General features: G+C 35.3%; 1 protein-coding gene across 2 annotated transcripts in view; it reads right to left on the reverse strand.

Annotated features, from left to right (window-relative positions):
- The window catches only part of FER (FER tyrosine kinase), a 302725-nt gene that overhangs the window by 57627 nt on the left and 223932 nt on the right, over positions 1 to 21166 (reverse strand). For both annotated transcript variants that reach the window (XM_054715017.1, XM_028149768.2), the window contains exon 17: positions 18557 to 18680. In XM_054715017.1, the coding sequence (XP_054570992.1) occupies positions 18557 to 18680 (124 nt within the window). The remainder of the gene's footprint in view (positions 1 to 18556; positions 18681 to 21166) is intronic.

The following is a 21166-nucleotide window of genomic DNA, read 5'->3' on the forward strand; positions in this document are numbered from 1 at the left end:
TAGTCACTTAAAACTAGTATATATTCAAACTAGTACAGAAAAAAACCCAATAGGTTGGCATCATGCATGAATTGTTTTAGTACTGTGCCTTTGGCATGTAGCATAGTTTTTTATACACAGCAGGGACTTATTTATTCAACAAATGATGAATGGCACTAATGTGATATCTGTTACTTTCTGTATACTATAGGTAAAGATCAAGTACTGAAACTGAGAAGAGAAAAAATTAGCAAGAACACAGATCAGAATTTCAATACCATTATGAAAGATAAGAATTGTTATTAGAGAACATATGAGCTGACTTCTGGGGTCTACTTCTGAAAGAACTGCTGATTCTAGATCCCTAGTGAAATCTAAAAATTAAGTTTCAGTATAACATAAAGGATATTTTCACTTTTTATGACCCCTAATATAGTTAATTAGAAGTATCTTTCTTAAAACAGTAATCTTTAAAAATAAAAATTTAAAGAGTTGAAGCATGCTTTGCATGGATTAGCACTGATAATTTATTATTTTAGGTATGACAAACACAATACATACCTCTTCTTTATATGCTCTAATGAAAAAAGTAGCACAGGTAATCCCCAAAGGCAGATAATCTTAAAATAATTTGTTTGGATTTTTGTATTGCCACTCAATACAGATGTGAGACAAAACCTTCTTTTTTCCTAAAAGTGACTATACTGAAAGGTAATCCATGATGAGATGGAAGTGCATATAATAAATGCCAGTAAGTATTTAAAACATTGCATAAAAATAACTCAGAACTTTCCAAAAGAAAGAATGCAGCAGTTATTAACAAGTGTATTGGAAATATGTGATTTTTTTGGAAGGATAAGATAGAGGTTATTATAATCTTTTCTGCTGGCTGCTGGACCCTCTAATGACATTTCCAACTGAGCCTGGACACCTACTTCCCCCCAAACTTCACACCACTAACTCCCCAATTCTCACCCAAATGTAGAATCTTCAGAAGTCTTCCCCATCTCCCTAATTAAGTAGATTTTCCCTTTCCACTTCCAAACAATTTATTCTCATTATTGAATCCAGTTTGCTCCCATCACAGCATTTATCACAACTAGGGAATAACTAATTATGTGTTTCTTTACCTTTTTATCTGCCACCTCTACCTAATTATAAGCTATATAACTACAAATGCAACACCTTGAAACAAAATAAACCCAGTCAGTATCTGCAAAATGAATGAAAGTAGAGAGATTAGGTTTAAGGAGGTTATTGTCTCTATTCACTATTCACTAGGTCTCTATTCGTAATTTCATAGCTATGGGAGATGATCTAGCAATAAATTCTTATTCATTAATCTGTCTCTTTACTGAAAATGAAAATTATCCATGAATTTGACTTACAAAATGTTTCTGGTATCCTGCTTGGAGTTTGATGGGGACAGCCCTGAAATCAAGATCTCAAACTCTTTTTTCCAAGCACCTTCTGTGTGGTGGCTCCATACATGATGGACAAGGTGGACAAGTAGAGGATAAAAGCAAGGGAATGTTGCTCCTGTTGCTAGGCCTTCCAACAGGAGGCTAAACAGCTTCCAGAAAGCGTAAGCTGACAGTCCTCTCCACCATGCCAGGTGCACATCAATCAGGCTCAGAGGACTGGATGACTAATATCAAGGGAGGGGAAAAGGAGTGCCCTTTGGCCTTAAGTAGCTGCCCTAGACTGCACTGTGAATGCTAAGAGGTATTTTTCCTGTGTTTTAAAGGTAACAACTGCAATTATTTCCAAGCACATAACTGCAGTTATCCATAGAGAATTCAATAAAGGTCAGGGAGCCTCTCAGACTGAAGTATGGTTTCTGGAACGGAGCCAATTACTGGCTGCATCAGGAAAGGAAAAACAGCCGGTAGATAGGAGGCTCTGAGCACTGAGAAATGAATGAGCCATCCCCAGATGGAGAAGTCTGGGTCCTCACCGGTTCATCCTTTCTGACCAGTCAGAGGAACAGGGAGTCCTGCAGGAGTCAGGTGATGCCTAAGGTGAATTTCCATTTTGGGAACAAGGATATTAGGACAAGGTGTGGATGCTGTTAGTCTGATTCCTATCTCTCAAGTAACAAAGCCTGCCATGAGATGATTTATAATATAAAACTCTTGGGAATATCAAGTTTTTGGAAGCATATGAAGAAATAAAAATAATCCAGTTCTTCTTGTCCACACGTTTTTAAAGCATTTCAGAAACAATACTACTAGAAGTAATATTACCTTACATTTATGAAATATTCCAGGGACTGTATTAAGCACAATCTTCATCAAAATTCTGTAAGTATTATCATACTAATTTCACAGGCTGTGCTATGTATCAGTTTGCGGAGGGGGGAAGGATAGACTGAATTATATATTTTTTAAAATTTGACAGCAGTAGGAGATGATAGTGAAATTGAATGCAGATGTTTTTACAGTCTTTGAATATGAGGTACCTCTAAGAAAAACTTAGTAAAGTTATTTAAAATCAATTACATAAACTTATAAGATGTTTAAATCACAATATGTACAATGACTATTACTTTATGGTTATATAATTATCCAAATAATGTTTCACAAATCATCTGAATCCACTATTTTATGTAAAGGGATCTAATATACAAAAGACAAAAATACAGGCAACAATTCTAAATATCTCCTGGGATGTTAGAATCTTGAAAACAATAAGCTTTGGAGACTTTCCCTACTAATTAGTGGTCAACTTATGTCTTAGAACAGTGGTCGGCAAACTGCGGCTCGCAAGCCACATGCGGCTCTTTGGCCCCTTGAGTGTGGCTCTTCCACAAAATACCACGGCCTGGGCGAGTCTATTTTGAAGAAGTGACATTAGAAGTTTAAAAAATGTGGCTCTCGAAAGAAATTTCAATCGTTGTACTGTTGATATTTGGCTCTGTTGACTAATGAGTTTGCCGACCACTGTCTTAGAAGAATAACTCATATTTCTAATCTTACATATTCTTCCTATTAAATGTTTTTCTTCCACAAGAGGTTAAGCAATTGGCTCAGAGTTACAGTTGTGAGATTTCAGTTTAAGGCTGCTGCCCATCAGGGAAGCTAGCAAAGAAAACCACTAACAAAAGTCTTTCTTCTAAGAAAGAACAAAGCAGTCTAATTTAGCTCACAAGGGTTATGTTTCTAACACCAACTGATGCCTTTCTTAATACCGAGGAAGAGAGGAAGGACCATAAAATGACCATTAGGAATTTACATAGGCATCTAATGAAAAACTTCCATTTCACTAAGTTCACAAAGTATTCATACTCTTTCTGAACCACTGGTCTTAGCACAAGCCACTGAATGGGAAATTACTGCTAATAATTTCTCACTGCATTCTGTTTCTCAAAGCTTTCAAACTGATTATTGTAACAAAGGTAAAGGAAACTGCCAAGCACCTAGTGTTGTTCCTTTGAAATGTTTCTGGTCACAGTCACTGCTAACATAAGCCCACAAATGTAACCAGATGTTGACTGAGATGTCCAGTAAAATAGGTTAACATGTTCTTTAGCTTAAAAGAGACAGTGACAAAAATGTAAATTCACCTTCTTCTGCCTATCAGTCACTAATCTTAGAATTAAATTTAAATCTTTATATATGCCACAAAATGATCACTCAGCTTTTAATTTGAAAAGCAAATGTGAATGCAATGCTATTAAGTGAAGAAAATAAGGAGAAACTACTTAAAGTTGTTTTTCATGGGTATAAGAACTATGACAGGTACACTGGGGTATATTAAGATAATATATACTCCACAAGGTGTACATAATACTTTGATTTTCCATTTTTCTTTCAACGAAATAGCTTATAGGTATGATACTATATAATGAAAATAATAACATTACCTATTTGTATAATTCACCATTTATAAATTATTTTTATTAATGTCATCACATTATCAGTTATTACTACTTTATGCAAAGTCCCTTACTAAGGAACTGAGAGGCAGAATTATCATTAAATTTCACTGCAGAGGGAGAAGGTAATAATAATATACAGCTAATTATAATAAAAATTTGGACATCTGAAAATCTTACTCCTCAAAACCTCATTTTACATAGTTTACCACCATTGAATATTTAAAATTCACGAGATTGTAGATGTCCATTTTCCCCCACCTTGGTACACCACAATGCTCATATGATTTATGAATTGGATATTTCCTTGTTTGACATGAAATTGTGGAACTGCAGCTATACAGGACTGAAAATACATATGAATCTTATGTTTAGTTAGTGACAGTACCCGCAGAATCTCATCCAATGATCTCATCGAATGCATAGAGAAATGGGCTCCACATTCAGTGGATGCCCTTTATTGTTCTAGAATGTTAACCTGGAGGGAAGAGAACCTTTCTGAACTTGTAACATTATGAGCACAATAAAATTAACACACTACAACTAAGGAAGAATCAGTATTGTCAACAAACTCTCTCAAAATAAGGCAAAATCTCATATGATAGATGAAATGGAACCCTGTAAGCTTGGATAGAGTGTCTCACCACAGGTTCCTCCCCAAGAGCTCTGACATGTATACTGACAGAAAGTAGCTAACTCTTTTATAATAAACCTAGAAATTCCATTCATCTTCTATTCTCCAACATTTTTTAAAAGCACGATCACATATAAATTCACTTTTCTGTTATTCACTTCACTTTAGTCTTCACTCTGAACTGCTGAGTAATTTTCACTCATACAAGAAGTAGTAGAAAATAACATTATGCTCAAAATGCCATTTATCTTCACTCAAACTACATGTTTGTCTTGACTTAGAAAGAGTGACATCCAGAGGCAAAATGCAGTGTGAATGCTTTATGTGCATGGAGACAAACTGCATCAGTAATAACCACCTTGAAATACAGTGGCAGCCCACAATCAAGGACTTCAGCACAAGCAGAAAGTATCTGTCCATTTGTTCTTCAGAATAAAGCAAAATAGCAACATTTTAAATAAGTAATTTGATGCAGATTTGGTTTACTTTATCGGGTATGCTTTACAATTAAAAGGGTGATTCATTTAATAACATTTTATATATGAAACACATTGTCAAATTTTACTAGCAAACGGAAATAAAGTAATCCATCCAACCTGTTAGTTTTTTATATCATCTGACAGAGCATTCTCCTTAAAAAGGGAAAAGAGAAAAAAAAATCTGAAGCAGTAAGAGTAGTCAAAAAATCATACACCTATGGATAAGGACAATGGGGGGGGGAGGTAGGGGCAGAGGGGGGGTGGGAACCGGGTGGTGGGGCGATATTGGGGGGAAAAAGGAGAAACAATTGTAATAATCTGAACAATAAAGATTTATTAAAAAAAATAAAAAAAGAGTAGTCAAAGCTTTTACAAGGATATAGCTAAAATAAGTCTATTATAACTAGATGTAACTGATGTCTAGAATCAATATTGCATTGTTTGTCAACATCTGTCAGTAAAGAAAACTGGCAAAAATCACCTCTCACAGGTTTCCATCTCTCTGGTGCGGGTTAAGCATTTCTGGATGTGTGGCGACCTCTTCAGGACACCAGTACCATTAGTCTGAGGTAGCCAAGGAATAACAGACATGGTAACTCACACGGGTCCTGACACTCTTGCTTATCCATCTGACCTCAAGAAAGTAGTGTCTCCCCAACTGAAAGTACTCTATTTGGCTTCTTTTGTAGGTCATATGTCCCATGTTATATCCTGGTTGCATATATCTATATCTTATGTGTTATTTTACATGCAAAACCCTTTGGGAGGAAGTTTCTTATTTGTTTCAGAATTCTCAATCAGAAGTAACAGAGTATGCCTTGAACTGAGACCAACATAGCTTGAGAAAGGAAAGAGGAGGAGAGGAGGAAGAAAAGGAAGGAATTTACAGTGGATTTTTGTAAGATTTATAATTTTGAAAGAGAAAGTATATAACTAAAATGTAAGAATAAAAAATATCACAAACCACGAAGTCATTGGAAACTGAAAGTTCTAATCCTGGCAAAAAAAGCCACAAAATCTATCTGGTAGACTTACATAAAGCTTACTTATGCAGATGTCTAAAACAACTTAGATTGTTTTCATAATTTTAGGTTAAATAACCTGAAAATAAGCAAACCACATTAGAAATGAATTTCACAAAATTCCTGGATGTAGAGATAATTTGTTACTATGTCACTTCCTTTGCTAAGCCCAAGTCCTTTTCCATTTACAACTACATAGGTGGGTTAATAAATGTGGTAGTATTACCTGAACAACATCTGCTTTCAATTTGGAACAGAGATAAATGACTTTGATAAATTATGTTAATTCTATCTACTAAATAGTCTTTAATTTTACAACTCTTTTCCATCTTTACTATAGTTTAGGCTTTTGTAATATTTTGCCTAACTGGTCTCCCTGGTCTTAAGTGTTCAAAATTTTCATAAAAGAATGTTAGAAAAAATTCTAAGATCTTCATTAGCAATAACAAACATTTAATAGCTATGTTAGTTCCTGAGACATTAAAATAACACAATTACTTTCATAATATCTCCTATAATGATAAAGAGTTAAGAGTTAAAATAAACTCATTATTACTAACAAATATCTACTGGCTCATCTCTTAAGGAGGAGGAAGAATGGAAAGGAGGAAAGGGTACAGATGAAAGGAGAGAAACAATCAAATAGCTAACAATGTAGTTCGAGAAACAAGGCATTCGATTTGGAAGATAATAAGATATAAAACAGAAAATACAGACAAAGGGAAATCAGAGACAGAAAGGCTGAGAGCTGGGATGTATCCCTCTTTTAAATGTCTTTAGTTATTCTAGAGCATGAGTCAGTTAAACATGGCCTATAGGGCAAATACCTGTTTTTATAACGTTTTATTAGAACACAGTCACACCTTTTTGTTTACATATCTGCTATAGCTGCTTTTGTGCTACAATGGCAGAGTTGAGTTGTATGGAGGCCATGACTTGGAAAACCTAAAATATTTACTCTCTGGCCCTAAACAAAAACTTCTACAGCAAGGATTCACCCATTTTTGTCTAATCCTTTTATTATCCTTGAAAGTTCCAATCCTGCATACATAATTACAGATATCTTTATATGCCATGAAATACTGATATCAACCTAAGAAAAATGAGGAAGCTAGTATCATTTACAAAATATCACTTAAATAGCATTCACTTCTAAACATTTGCAGTGTTGCACAATTCAAAAGTGACAAATGAGATATATTCCTAGAAGTGGGATCACTGGGTCAAATGGGAATTCCATTTTTAGTTTTTTGAGGAAACGCCATACTGTTTTCCAGTGGCTGCACCAATCTGCATTCCCACCAGCACTGCATGAGGGTTCCTTTTTCTCCGCATCCTCGCCAGCACTTGTCATTTGCTGATTTGTTGATGATAGCTATTCTGACAGGTGTGAGATGGTACTGCATTGAAGTTTTGATTTGCATCTCTCGGATGATTAGTGACTTTGAGTATGTTTTCATATGTCTTTTGGCCTTCCTTATGTCTTCTTTCAAAAAGTATCTATTTAGGTCTGTTGCCCATTTTTTGATTGGGTTGTTTATCTTCCTTTTGTTAAGTTGTATGAGTTCTCTGTATATGTTGGAAAGTAAGACCTTATTGGTGATAACATTTGACTCAGTGACCCCACTTCTAGGAATATATCCCAAGAAACTAGAAACATCAATCAGAAAGGATATATGCACCCCTATGTTCATTGCAGCACAATTCACCATAGAATAAGATTTGGAAACAGCCTAAATGCCCTTCCACAGATGAGTGGATTAAAAAACTGTGGTACATCTACACAATGGAATACTACACTGCGGTAAAAAAGAAGGAATTGTTACCATTTGCAACAGCATGAATGGAACTGGAGAGCATTATGCTAAGCGAAATAAGCCAATCAGAGAAAGATAAAATATCACATGATCTCACTCATTTGTGGAATATAATGAACAACATAAAACTGATGAACAAAAATAGATCCAGAGACAGAGAAGCATCAATCAGACCATCAAACCTCAGAGGGAATGTAGGGGAGGGTGGGGGTGAGGGGGAGAGATCAACCAAAGGACTTGTATGCATGCATATAAGCCTAACCAATGGACACAGACACCAGGGGGGTGAGAGCATGAGTGGGGGTAGGGAGGGTGAGGGGATAAGGACACATATGTAATACCTTAATCAATAAAGAAAAAATTATATATTAAAAAAGCAGAAAACCGAAATCAATACCCATGTATAATCTCATTATAAAAACCTATATTGTGAAATACTGATTGATTAGTCTGTTATAATTGTACTAAAATCAAGTAGTTTCTACCTTAGCAATTTGATTGACATAAATAAGATTGTATTAAAGGCTTAAATGTTGAGATTGATCTGAAGATTTAAAGCACTGTACTTCAAAGTAAAAATAAAAAGTGACAAATGAAAAACTAATAAATGATTAACTATTAGAAACCTTAAAAGAAATAAATTAGTGCTACTAAACTTAGTCCTGGGTATGGCACGTTCACCATTTGCATTCATGTAAGTTACAAAGGACATGGCTAATTGAATCTATCCTATGACAAGTCCGTGTACTTACAGTGAGGCTAATGCTGCAGGCGAGGAAATGAGCACCCATCACTGCCTATAAACATGGCCTCTAGGCCATGTGTGCACAAAGCTTTCACTTCTAAGAACATCCTTCAGTACTAACCTTCATGACCACATGCATTTAGAAAGTGTAAGGACAATACTCTCTTAGAAAAGCCATTCTTATGCCTCTGATTATATATTTTTCTATTTTGATGTCTTATTTCATCTATTATTTCCCTTGCATTTTAAGTAATTTAACATTACAAGTATAACATAACATTTTAAGTATATTGTGCTCTTTAAAGAAACTTAGAGAAATTTACTTTTTCCCACCAAATATCATATCAAAAAGTATGTATTTATAAAAGTCAGGTCTACTTTCTGATGCAAAAATGAAAAAAGATTTCTTTCATGTTTTGCCAATGTTAAACCATAGTCACTGGAGAACAGTACAAAGCTGTATTACATATTCACATATTTCATTGTTATAATTTCACATGTTACAGTGAGTTCTATTGGCTAAGAGTCCCAAGAAGACAAAATCAGTTCCTCTTCTGCTTTTCTTCCCAGAAAAGAAAACTTTCCAAAGGAAACATTTCTTTCTATATATTGTGCTTTTTTAAAAATAAATTTATTTTTCCTACTGCTAGTTTATTTGTACAGTTAGGGAAATTTCTGAATTTAATGAAATATATTTTTCTCTTTTGTTTTCCAGTTGTCATTATTATTTGTGGGACTACAAAGTTATCAAAACTGATATAACTTACTAAGATTTTGAAGGAAGTTTTTAATGATCAGAGCGGTTACTTAAGTAAATGAGTTAAACATCATTCTAGAGTTATTTTTCTGTCACACTAGATTAACAATACTAGAAATGACTACCATTATAAATTAGAAATAATTTTATATTGGCTCATTTTCAAAATCCAGAGGCAAAATAAACTGTTCATTTTAAAATACATATATGTAGCCTGGCTGGTGTGACCCAGTAGTCGATGAGAAAGAAAATCGATGATGTTTCTTTCTCATCGATGTTTCTATCTCTCTATTCCTATCCCTTCCTCTCTACCTAAAAATAAACAAACATTTTTAAAAAAACATATATGCAGCCCTGCTGGTGTGGCTCAATGTATTGAGCAACATCCTATGAACCAGGAGGTCACGGTTCTTTTCCCATTCGGGGCACATGCCTGGGTTTTGGGCTCAATCTGTGCAGAAGGCAGACAATCCATGTTTCTCACTGATGTTTTTTTCTCTCTCTCTCTCGCCCTTCCTCTCTCTAAAATCAATTTAAAAAGCATTTAAAATACATATATGTAGAGTTTAGAAAGTCACCACTATCCATGTTCTTTTCTCATCCTCAAATATTTTGTATTGATTCATGATTACTTCAGTTTCACTGAACCACTCATTTTATTCATTCATTCATTTTTCTTTCATCATTTCCACATTGTTATGTACAGGTCAGACCTTTCCCCTGAGTTCTAGGTCTAAATACTCAGCTGCCTCTCAATAGTTTCACAGACATTTCACATTTACTTCAGTTCCAACATGTCCCCAAATAAACTCACCATTTTCACCCATAATCCCACCCCATCCTCCTCTATATCCAGTGTTTACTGAGTGAGTAGAGACCTAATTCCAATGACACCCAAGTCCACCTCAACTTCCTGTCCTTGGGTTCTGTGAGATCATTTAATTTTCTTATAAAAAAATCTCCGATTGCTTAAGTTCATATAAGCAGTTTCTGTTCTTTGCAACAGAAATTAGGCCTCAAGAGGAAATGGTAACCTAACCATTTGCACTTGTTTAATGTAAAAGATCACTTTTGACATTATGAACCAGAAATGTACTTACTGTAATTAACTGAATACAAGTCAGAAATCATAGAGAATGAGGTATAGGCTAATTTTCCTCTATCATTTCTATGTACCATAAGACAAGGCTAGCCCAGCCAAACCATGAAAAAGCTTTAACTACTCCTTGTTCCTTTTTCCCTTTCTTCACTCTCAAGGACTTCCTACCTGCTGACTGAGCTGCCCCGAAGTCCTAAACAATGTCTCACATATGCTGCATCTTTCCCACCAGTAACCCTAAATAAATCCTTATCTGTCCCCTGACCCTTTACCCCAAATCTTTCTTTTTTGTTTCCTAAGAAGGCCGCCAGATCCTCTGGTACATTAACTCAAGCCAACATGTTAATTGATTCTAATATAAGGCTTCCTTTCTCATTCCTGGAACATACATGTGACTTTAGGGGAAAATCTCTTAATTAAAATGAATGAAACTGAAACTAGTGATGGGAAATTCTAACACTGAATAAAGCAGCAGAACAAATGATTTTTAGAAAGGTGTTCTTGGGATATCTTTTGTATGATAATCACCCTGCATATGCAAATACCAAGCTGCACAAGAAAAAATAGGCTGAACTAGAGAAGGATTACATATTTTTGACACATTTAAACTACTGAACAGTCTACTCTGTATTGTTGCAAAATTTATCTAGATGCTAAAAATAAAAGTACAGCTTAATATATTCAAAATTGTAATCAAATGTTGGAACAAGAAAATTAGTCATCAATGCTTAGTCAACCAACTGAGATGATCACATTTCTATGCTAATCCTGTGTTTTTAATTAACAGATAAAGCAGAAGGGGGTATCTAAACAATGGTGTTTAAAAAAATGAAAAAAAAATAAATTTTCAAGCTCTAATTAAGTGGAGAAGCAATAACAAAACTGCTGCACTTCAGCAACTGTTCATTAAAAAAACAAACAATAAAAACCCTTGGCATATTTCTAAAATTACATTCCACAGGCTTCTGGGCCCTCTTCTGTTTTACTCATGATCATACAGAGTACAGATGTAGAATATAAGCTGAGCCATTATACCAAATACTATCTGGCCTGCTGCCCTGAATCTAATTGGTCAGCAGACCAGTTCTTGTGGAAGGCAGTGGGATCCCAGTGCGGTGATTCAGAGTGAGCTCCAGGGAGAGTGCCGGCATTCACATATTATAACTGCTTTTTTCTTTGAATATTTTCTTGAGTAAGATAACTCAAACTCCCTAACCATTAAGTTTCCTCATGTGTACAATAGGCCTAATAACAGTACCTACATTGTTTTGAGGATTCATTTATTCACCTTTAGATACTGGGCACTGTTTCTAGCTTTTAGAATCCAATAGTGAACAACACAGGTAAAACTCATTGTCCTCACAAAGCCTCCATTCTCAGATATTGCATCTAAAGCACTCAATTAAGCCTGATACTCAGTAAGTCATCAATACATGTCAGCTTGAGTGAGACCGAGTAAAATGATGGCATTAGAACGAGTAAGAATGTATCAGGATGAAGTCAGCAGATCTAAGACCAAGCAGTGGCCTCTCACTGTCTAGGAGACCTTCACTTAATCTCTCGGGGCCTCAATTACTTAATCTGTACAGTGATCTTAAGGCCCCTTCTACTGGATATATGGCAAGTCATGCGAGACAGAAAAGATGAGGGGTCAAAAACATTCAAGGTAATATTTTCCTTTGCATATTTTGGCTTTATATTACCACTGAATCAAGCTACATTAAACAGAAAAATACTTTTTTTTTCAGTACCTTCAAAGTTTAGGAAAAGCTCAGAAACTAGGTAATCAATTGCAACTAAAAAACAGAACATAACCTCAGGAGTCACTGTGAAAAAATGTAAATGATCAATATCAGACCAAATCTTTAACTTCATAAAATATAAAATCACAAAATACCAACATAAGATAGAAGCAGTATCTTTTATTTACCTTAAAAAGTATAAACCTTATCAAAAATTATTAGATGAAACAATCTCCTTCTATAACATATTTAAGTGAAATGTAATATTGTCCCTTTGGGAGAAATCTTAGTTTTCCTAAACTAGTTTTTCCAATGAAACTTAAAAATAAAATTGGTCCCATACCCACACCTTTTCCACAAGTTACATATACACTAGAGGCCTAGTGCATGGATTCGTGCACCAGTGGAGTCCCTTGGCCTGGCCTGTGCTCTCTCGCAATCCAGGACCCCTCAGGGGGATGTCGAACTGCTGGTTTCAGCCCGATCTCTGGTGGGGACCAGGCCAAAACTGGCAGTCCAACATCGAGGGATGTAGTAGTGCACGTAGTAGCAGGCACTTGGGGAGGAGCCCGAGCCCGAGCCCGAGCCCGAGCCTGAGCCCAAGCCCAGGTGGGCGCCATGCTGCCCCTGCTCATCCAGGCCCTGCTGTGCCTGCTACAGTGGCCACTTGGTAGAGCTGCTGGAGATCAGAGAGGCTCACACCACCGCAGCTGCCCGTGGGTTGACCAGTTGCCAGCTGCCCGTGGACTGACCAGTTGCTTAGGGTTTTATATACATAGATTTTTCAGGGTTTTACAAATTCAGCTCAAATTACTTTTCTTTTCCAGTTAAATACTACAGCATTTTAGCTTTTTAAAAGTTAACCAAATGTATGGCTAGATATTCCCATAGTTAGCCAAATTAAATGGTGTACGTAACCCTTAGTGAGAAGGACCCTGTGTACCCAGCTCAGCCACATGTCTTCTGCACTTCCCATTCTTATATTGAACTCTTTGTAGTTCCATGATTAAGTCCTGCTCTCTTGTGAAAAACAGTAACTTTGCAAACAAGTTTCCTTCCGCTGAAATATTTCCGTTTCTATTCAAGGACACTCCCATCTATCAAGTCTGAAAAACCTGTCCTGATGACTTTCACCATAGCCCCCTTCCTGACAGGTCAGACCCTTGTGATATAACTCCCTTGAGATTTTGTGCATATTACCATTAAATTGATTATCTCTTTAAATTATTATTATTTTGTTATGTCCATCTGAAGGCAGGTACTGTGATTTTCATGTTGCTATCATCCTGGCCCAGAGTAGGCAAGTGCTCACATGTGTTAAATGTATGACGGAAATATTGTTCTCAATGGATCAGAAAAACAGCCTTACCTCACATAAATTAAATTTGTTCTTATATATAATTTATTTTGTAGAATTGTTAAACCTTACTCCAAAACAACAACAACAAAATCATTGTGGTAGAGCAACCAAAACCAAAGAAGAATCAGTACAAGATTTAAAATTAGAAAAGCAAGTCATATTCTACGGCACTCCTCCAAAAACACCTTTTTCAGGTATTGACAACAACATAGAATATCTTGAAATTAAGATTTGCTTCCAAAACTCCCCATAGATTATGATCTTTAACTCAAATACATAGCAATCAAGAGTTCATTCTCCCTTTACTTCCCCGGGACATCAAACAAAGGACATGTCACAAAACCAACTTTTAGCAATAATCCTAAATAAGAATAAATCTTGCAGGATTCATCATCAATAAAACCACAACTGTCGTTACCATTAAATCGATTACATCAACCTTAATGTCAATCCACTTAATGTCAATTAATGAAGTTTTAAAACTTTTTCTAGAATGGCATCTAACAATCTAATAGCAGGCCATTGCAAGTAAACACATTCACCCTGCCCTCCCCACCCTCCAAGTTATCACTGTACTTCAAATGTCCATATAAAGTACAAGTAGGAAATAATTTCACATTGGCCTACAGAAAAGTAATAAAGAAAATTCAGCTGAATACAACTAAAGTAAAATGCAAAATATGTAGTACTGCTCAGCTATAAATAGGAATAGTTCAATTAGAAACCCAGACTATCACGAGAACTCTCCTAGAAGTCAAATGGGAATTACAGCAAGAGCACTTCCCAAAAGCAGGCCATTTCTTTATGCAATTACTTGTTTTCATTTTATAGCTGTCATACTTGTTTGCCTATAATGAAACACTGCTCTGCTCTTCCTGTAATCAAAACAATAAAACACAGCTAAAGAAAGAAAATGTGTTTCCCAATAGGTAAGATACTATTTTGGGGAGAAATAATTATTTTCAGGTAACTGAAGTCCAGTAACCTCTAATCAGGGAACAGGATAAAATTTATAACTTCATGTAAAATAAAAGGCATATTTAATTTTTTTTTGCTTTGATTGGTGGGACAAAGACTTTATAATTCATAGACATGCATATGTTTTAGTAATATTTTGGGATGTCAAGAATGAGTCTTCATATCTTTCATTACTTGAAAAATGAAACTTTTGATCATGTTTTAGATTAATCGATTTTGAAATACCTCATTGGAAATTTTTCCAATGACAAAAAACATCTTTCATTGTAATGAATACTAATGTTTGATATTTCTTGGGAGAAAAAACATAAAACATGTCTTGAGTGAAAGTTTTAACTATAAATCAATTAAAATTCCACTGCAATTACTACTGCTAACACAGAAATATTGCCACAGTATGACACATAGAAACCGGGTTTTATAGCACAATTCACTCCCATAAAAAATTCAACCCAAAGAATGACTTAAAATGAATAGGAAAAAAATGAATTCACTTAATAGAGCATTTATATAAGTTTGAAGAGAAATGAAAGACCACTGGCTAGAGGTAACATAAAATTCATTCAGGAATCATGATTAACAAAGGAAATAATAGCAGATAGTTTAGAAGAAATCAATGGAAGTGATTATAGAAAAATATGTATTGTTGCTATAACTAGTAAGAAAAATGTCAAAAATATTTATAAAAGTAAAGACAAAAAATGTGTTATGCCACAAATGACAAAATTGGGGCTTATGTGTTAACTAATGTTTGTCAGCACCCTGACAGATTTGACTAATTGGTCACTGGAATCTTTGTTGCTAATCCTGGAATCCTTCTCAATACACAACACTGAGAGCCATTACCAATACTGAAAGTTGGCACTGAAACCTATTTGTCATATCTGCTCTCAGTGCCGTTATTCAAGATACTCCATTTGGAACCTTCTCTGCAGGCAGATAGTACATGCTATGCACAACTTTCTAGGAAATGTGGTCAAGCATAGGCTGACTTTCAAAAATTTGTGAATGCATGAAACTTCTTAAAAAGAAAAATGGAAATATAACATTACAGCAGATGATGTTGTGGTTTAGTGAGTGGAATACATTTTTTAAAACTAACTACTATCTATGACTTAGAATGGTTTCAATTCTGATGATATAGATAAAAAAATATATACTGTCCTCCACTTGCAAGAAAAGCAATCACTACAAAAGCAGCAAGAAACTGAAACAACTCCAATGCAATAGAAATTAAAAAATGTTACTGGTAACTGACAAATTAGTAAAACAGTTTCAATAATGTACATTAGAATTTACAGCCATAGAAAAGGAATATGAGAAAAAAATGAATAACTAAAGTAGAGAATCTGATACCCATAGTAGCATTAACATCTGAGCCATCAAAATTATTGATTTCCTCTAAAAGGCAAAACCCTTTGTTACTTTGAACAAAAAGTATTTTGTCTAATAAAGTAAATAATAATACAATTTGTCCAAAATCAAACACTTTAAGTCTTTAAAAATGTCTATTATAATGTAATTTGATCTCTATTTATAGAAAGTAAAACATAAATACAATGACCATTATAGGTGTTTTAAATTCCAGAAAAATAGTTCCCTATTTTTTCAATATTTCCCTATTGAAATATTTTTAAATATATATAATCATTAAACCATATTTGAAACATAAGCCTTAATTTTAGCTTTAGAATAAAACTGAACACTAAGCAAAATGTGTATGGGGGGACTAGCCAGCATAGCTCAGTGGTTGAGCATCGACCTATGAACCAGGAGGTCACAGTTCGATTCCTGGTCAAGGTACATGCCTAGGTTGCAGGTTCAATCCCCATTGTGGGACATGCAGGACATAGCGAATCAATGATTCTCTCTCATCATTGATGTTTCTATCTCTCTCACCCTCTTCCTTCCTCTGAAAAAATATATTTTTAAAAATGTGAATGGGGGGATTAAGTATAAAAAATATCCATTGATGTGTATATCGGGGAAGTTAACTTTAATCTGCTCTAATTATATATATTATATAACCCCACCAGAATGTTAAGTCAAAGTCTGCATAATAAAACACACCAGAGAAAAATATACCTGAATTACTAAACAGGCTTAGATTATTCAATCTGACAATGAACCCTACTGCACATTAAATAGTATTTTGTGCTGTTTCCAACGAATAAAAACTTCATCAATTACACACAGCATTTTACAAAAATAGACTTAGCCATATTTATGATCTGACATGAATTCTGCAAGAGATTTTAAGTTGTAGTAACATTTAGCATTAAAGAATATTAACCATAATCCAGAAAGCATTCAGAACTAGTCATTGGTTGCAATATAATTAGAGAATGTTTTCTAAAATTTTATTTGAAATAACTAGTACACTGAAATCTTTACCCTTGGTTAAATTCACTGTCATGAATTGTTGTTCTACTGTTATGCTTTTCCATGACTTTTAAAGTAAATTCTTTGAAAAACTGCAAATAGGTGACACATGAAACAGTATTATTGGCTATGAGACTGTAGCTGCATATATGATTAACTTGTGGTATAACTTACCACTATGTTATCTAATCTAATAATAGACAAATATGCAAATTGACCATACCTCCGACACACCCACAAGCCACGCCCACAAGCCACGCCCATCATCCAATCAGAGCGAGCATGCAAATTAACCCAAACCAAGATGGCTACAGCCACAGAGAGCAAGGTTTCCTAGGTAACAGAGGAGGCCAAGCTTTCTGCCTGCCATTTCCAGGCCTAAGCCTCCACTCAAGCTACAAAGTTTCAATTATAGTAGGTAAACAAATTCAAACAAATGGCGGCAGAATGGAGCTTGAGAGAGCAGGCCAGGGTTGCCACCGGCAACAGGGGAAGCAAAGCTTTCCGCACACCCTGGCCGGGCTCACCTGCTTAAGGCAACAAAGTTTCAATTATAACCCCAGCACAATGGCTGCGGCCTCGGAGGGAGCCCCAGGCTTGGCTTGGCTCCGCTCCAGGCTACAAAGTTTCAATTGTAGAAGGAAAATAAATTCCAGATACCAGAGCCTCAGCTTGCATTGCCAGGGGGCGTGGCCGGCCTGCAAACCACCACAGGCCCCTCGCTCAGGCCACCCCACACCCCAAAGGAACCCCCACCTGATCTGGGACGCCCTTCAGGGCAAACCAGCTGGCCCCCACCCCTGTACCAGGCCTCTATCCTATCTAATAAAAGAATAATATGCAGATTGATCATCACTGCAACACACAATATAGCTGCCCCCATGTGGTCAAAGATCCTGCCCCCATGTGGACACAAGGTGGCCACCACAAGATGGCCAGCAGGAGAGGGCAGTTGGGAGGCACCCGGCCTGCAAGGGAGGGCAGTTGTGAGGGATCAGCCCTGCAAGGGAGGGCAGTTGAGAGGGACCAGGCCTGCAAGAAAGGGCAATTGGAGGTGATCAACTCTCCAGGAGAGGTCAGTTAGGAGTGACCAGGCCAGCAGAGGAGGGAAGTTGGGGGCAAACAAGCTGGCAGGGGAGCTGTTAGGCATCAATCAGGCTGGCAGCGGAGTGGTTAGGGGGTGATCCACTGGGATCGGACCTAAACGGGCAGTCGGACATCCCTCAAGGGGTCTCATATTGGAGAGGGTACAGGCTGGGCTGGAGAACCCCCCTCCGTGCACGATTTTCGTGCACCGGGCCTCTAGTTCATAATTATAACAAAACAAATTTTACTTGATAGGTAAATCATTGCCAATTAGGTGTATTTACCTCAAGTAAGATGGAAAGAAATGTTTCTGTGAATTATACAGGGATGGGCAAAAGGTTTACAATTGTGAGTAAATGAAACAGAGTTTATTCTTGTACTATTATTTATTATTGTATTTTTTACATAGAAATTGTAGCCCTACTTTTGCCCACTCCTGTATAAACAACTATCAAATAATGCTTTCACACACAATATGAAAACTAAAATGAAAATATTTAAGTTTTGTAAAAGAAATTTATTGCTGTATTGTAACAAATATATAATTTTCTAGCATTCTATTAATGAAAGTGGAAATGTTTTTAAAATATTCTCCTTACCTGTGTATACATTTTTTACTTTCGAGATATGACATACCGGAAGCAGCATCTAATGAAAATTTCACTAATTGTTTGAGTTTTATTTCATCTTTCTTTTTTCTCAGATAGGAGAGGAAATCACCTCCTAGAAGAATTGACAGATGAACAATCAGACAAGATCATGATGACAGTCACATTTATCACCTATTATAGATACGTCACAGAACAAAAAGCACAACACATTTGGCCATGCTTCTTGGCCATTTTGTTTGAGGTGGGGATGAAAGAAATTATAAAAAGAATACATCTCATGAGAAAAGAGACACCATTAACTCTCCCAGGTACACTTTAAGTACTTTAAGTGCTTCACATTGCATATTACCTAACACAGGATGATAATATTTAAACAAAGACATGCAATTTCTCACCAATTTGCCCGACTAAAATTTTGTAAGAAATTTTACTGTCTCTCTAATATCAAAGATTGTAATTATTATGAATTAAACAAAAATCTCAATGATATTGAATTAGTTATCAGACTCAGTAATTGCTTTAAAAATATTTTGAGATTATTAACAATACCATCACTGTCAGTAGACCCAGACAGAGGGTAGAAATGGGTATGATTTTGCTAATAAGATTTAGTTGCTGCGCCAGATTGCATTTTTAGGCATCAAATGAATTCCAATAATTTGTAGAAGCACCTTAAACTAGCATGGTTCAAAAGAAATATAATTCAAGCCACACAGTAATTTTAAATTTACTTATAGTCACATTTTAAAAAGTAACAACAAAAGGTGAAATTTACTTTAATAATATATTTTTTCTTTAACCAATAGATCCAAAACATTATTTATCAACATATATCATAATAAAAATTTTAGGTGAGATATTTTACATTTTATCATCCTAAGTCTTTAAAATATGTTTAACATTTATGGGACATCTCAATTTAGATGCAAATTTTCATCTGAAAATATTTTATCTGTATTTAGATTTCATAAAATTTACAGTTATAAAGTAGATTCATATATATAGGTTGTTCCAAACATACTTAAAATTTTCCAATAATTGAATCATGTATCCATTTTTAAAACAATTAAAATGAAATACAATTATAAATTCAGTTTTTATTAAGAAGCACTATCCACATTTCAAAAGCTCAAGAGCTCAGAAGCTATATGTGGCCAGGATTATCATGTAAAATAGTACCTAAACGGGCAGTCGGACATCCCATTTTGGAGAGGGTACAGGCTGGGCTGAGGGACAACCCCCCTCCATGCATGAATTTCGTGCACCGGGCCTCTAGTTCTCCTTATAATATTCTTTCCTGAACCTCTTCTTTTATTCACAAATCAAGTGTTATACAAATTTAGGTGGGCCATTTACAAAATCAGTTAAGACCTATGCTTAAAAATAACTTTAACAGTGTCAGACAGTTTACTTCTTTCTGTTTTTCGTTTTTGTCTTTTTAAGGAGAATATCAAATGTGTTAAATTACTAGGAAGATTGTTGAAATAGTTTTTATCAAGTTTAATTTTCTGAACAAAACACAAAAATGGCACAGTAAACAGCAAAACTAACCAACTTCTCACCTTTAATACGTACAAAAATGTCTATTAAAATGGACTTAAAATCAATATTTAGTTCAAGTTATTATTTGGACCAATATTTCCATATATACATTAATTCTTTGTTAGATGTACATTGGCCTATTTTAGAAAAAATGCACCCTATGGTCTTGAAACCTCAGAATTTGTTTACACTGTGGAATAACTTTCAAGTAAAAACATCTTTTCTGGAATTTGATTTAAAGCAGCATTATGACAACTCCAATGTTCTGTCAAATCCTAATATTATTTCTCTCCCTAGTTAGCGCATATTCAGCACTTTTCTCCTTCTTACAATCCTCCTTGTACTCCCAACCCTCACCCCAGATTATAACCCTGGTAAAGAGAATTGTACAGACATCTACCACATGATGTTTAGAACGTAATAATATCTCAATAAACATTTCTTGAATTAATGTGTAAAAATGTATTTATATCTCCTTCTTACAGCTTATAAGCTACCCATAAGAACTATTTTTCATTAATTTCAACATTTAGTCCCTCTCCAATGGTCAGAACTATGCTTTTTAAATGCTTGTTAAATGTTAAAATGACATTACATTTCTTATCAATAGCACCTGATGGATGCCATTGAAATCTTTACATTCCAACAATAAAACTTAGTATATTTAAGACTCTGAGCTCTGTAACACTACTGCCTTAGAAATTACATCATCTAAAAAAGAAATGATTTGCAAAGAAACAACCCTTGGTAGATAAAATTAAAACAACAAATGCATAATCTATGGGTAAACAAAGAAAAGACAACATTTAAATAGCATTAAAAGTTGGCTGAAAAAGGATGCCAAGTCAATAAAGGTAAAGTATAGCCTGGCCAGTGTGGCTTAGTTGGTTGAGGGTCCTCCCGTGCACAGAAAGATCCCCGGTTTGATTCCTGTATTTAGATTTTATAAAATTTTATAAAATTTTATAAAATTTACAGTTATAAAGTAGATTCATATATATAGGTTGTTCATATCCAGGTTGCAGGTTCAATCTCTGGTCCTGGTGTGTGCAGGAG

The sequence above is a fragment of the Eptesicus fuscus genome, chromosome 4 (assembly GCF_027574615.1).
Source record: "Eptesicus fuscus isolate TK198812 chromosome 4, DD_ASM_mEF_20220401, whole genome shotgun sequence".
Lineage (NCBI taxonomy): Eukaryota > Metazoa > Chordata > Mammalia > Chiroptera > Vespertilionidae > Eptesicus > Eptesicus fuscus.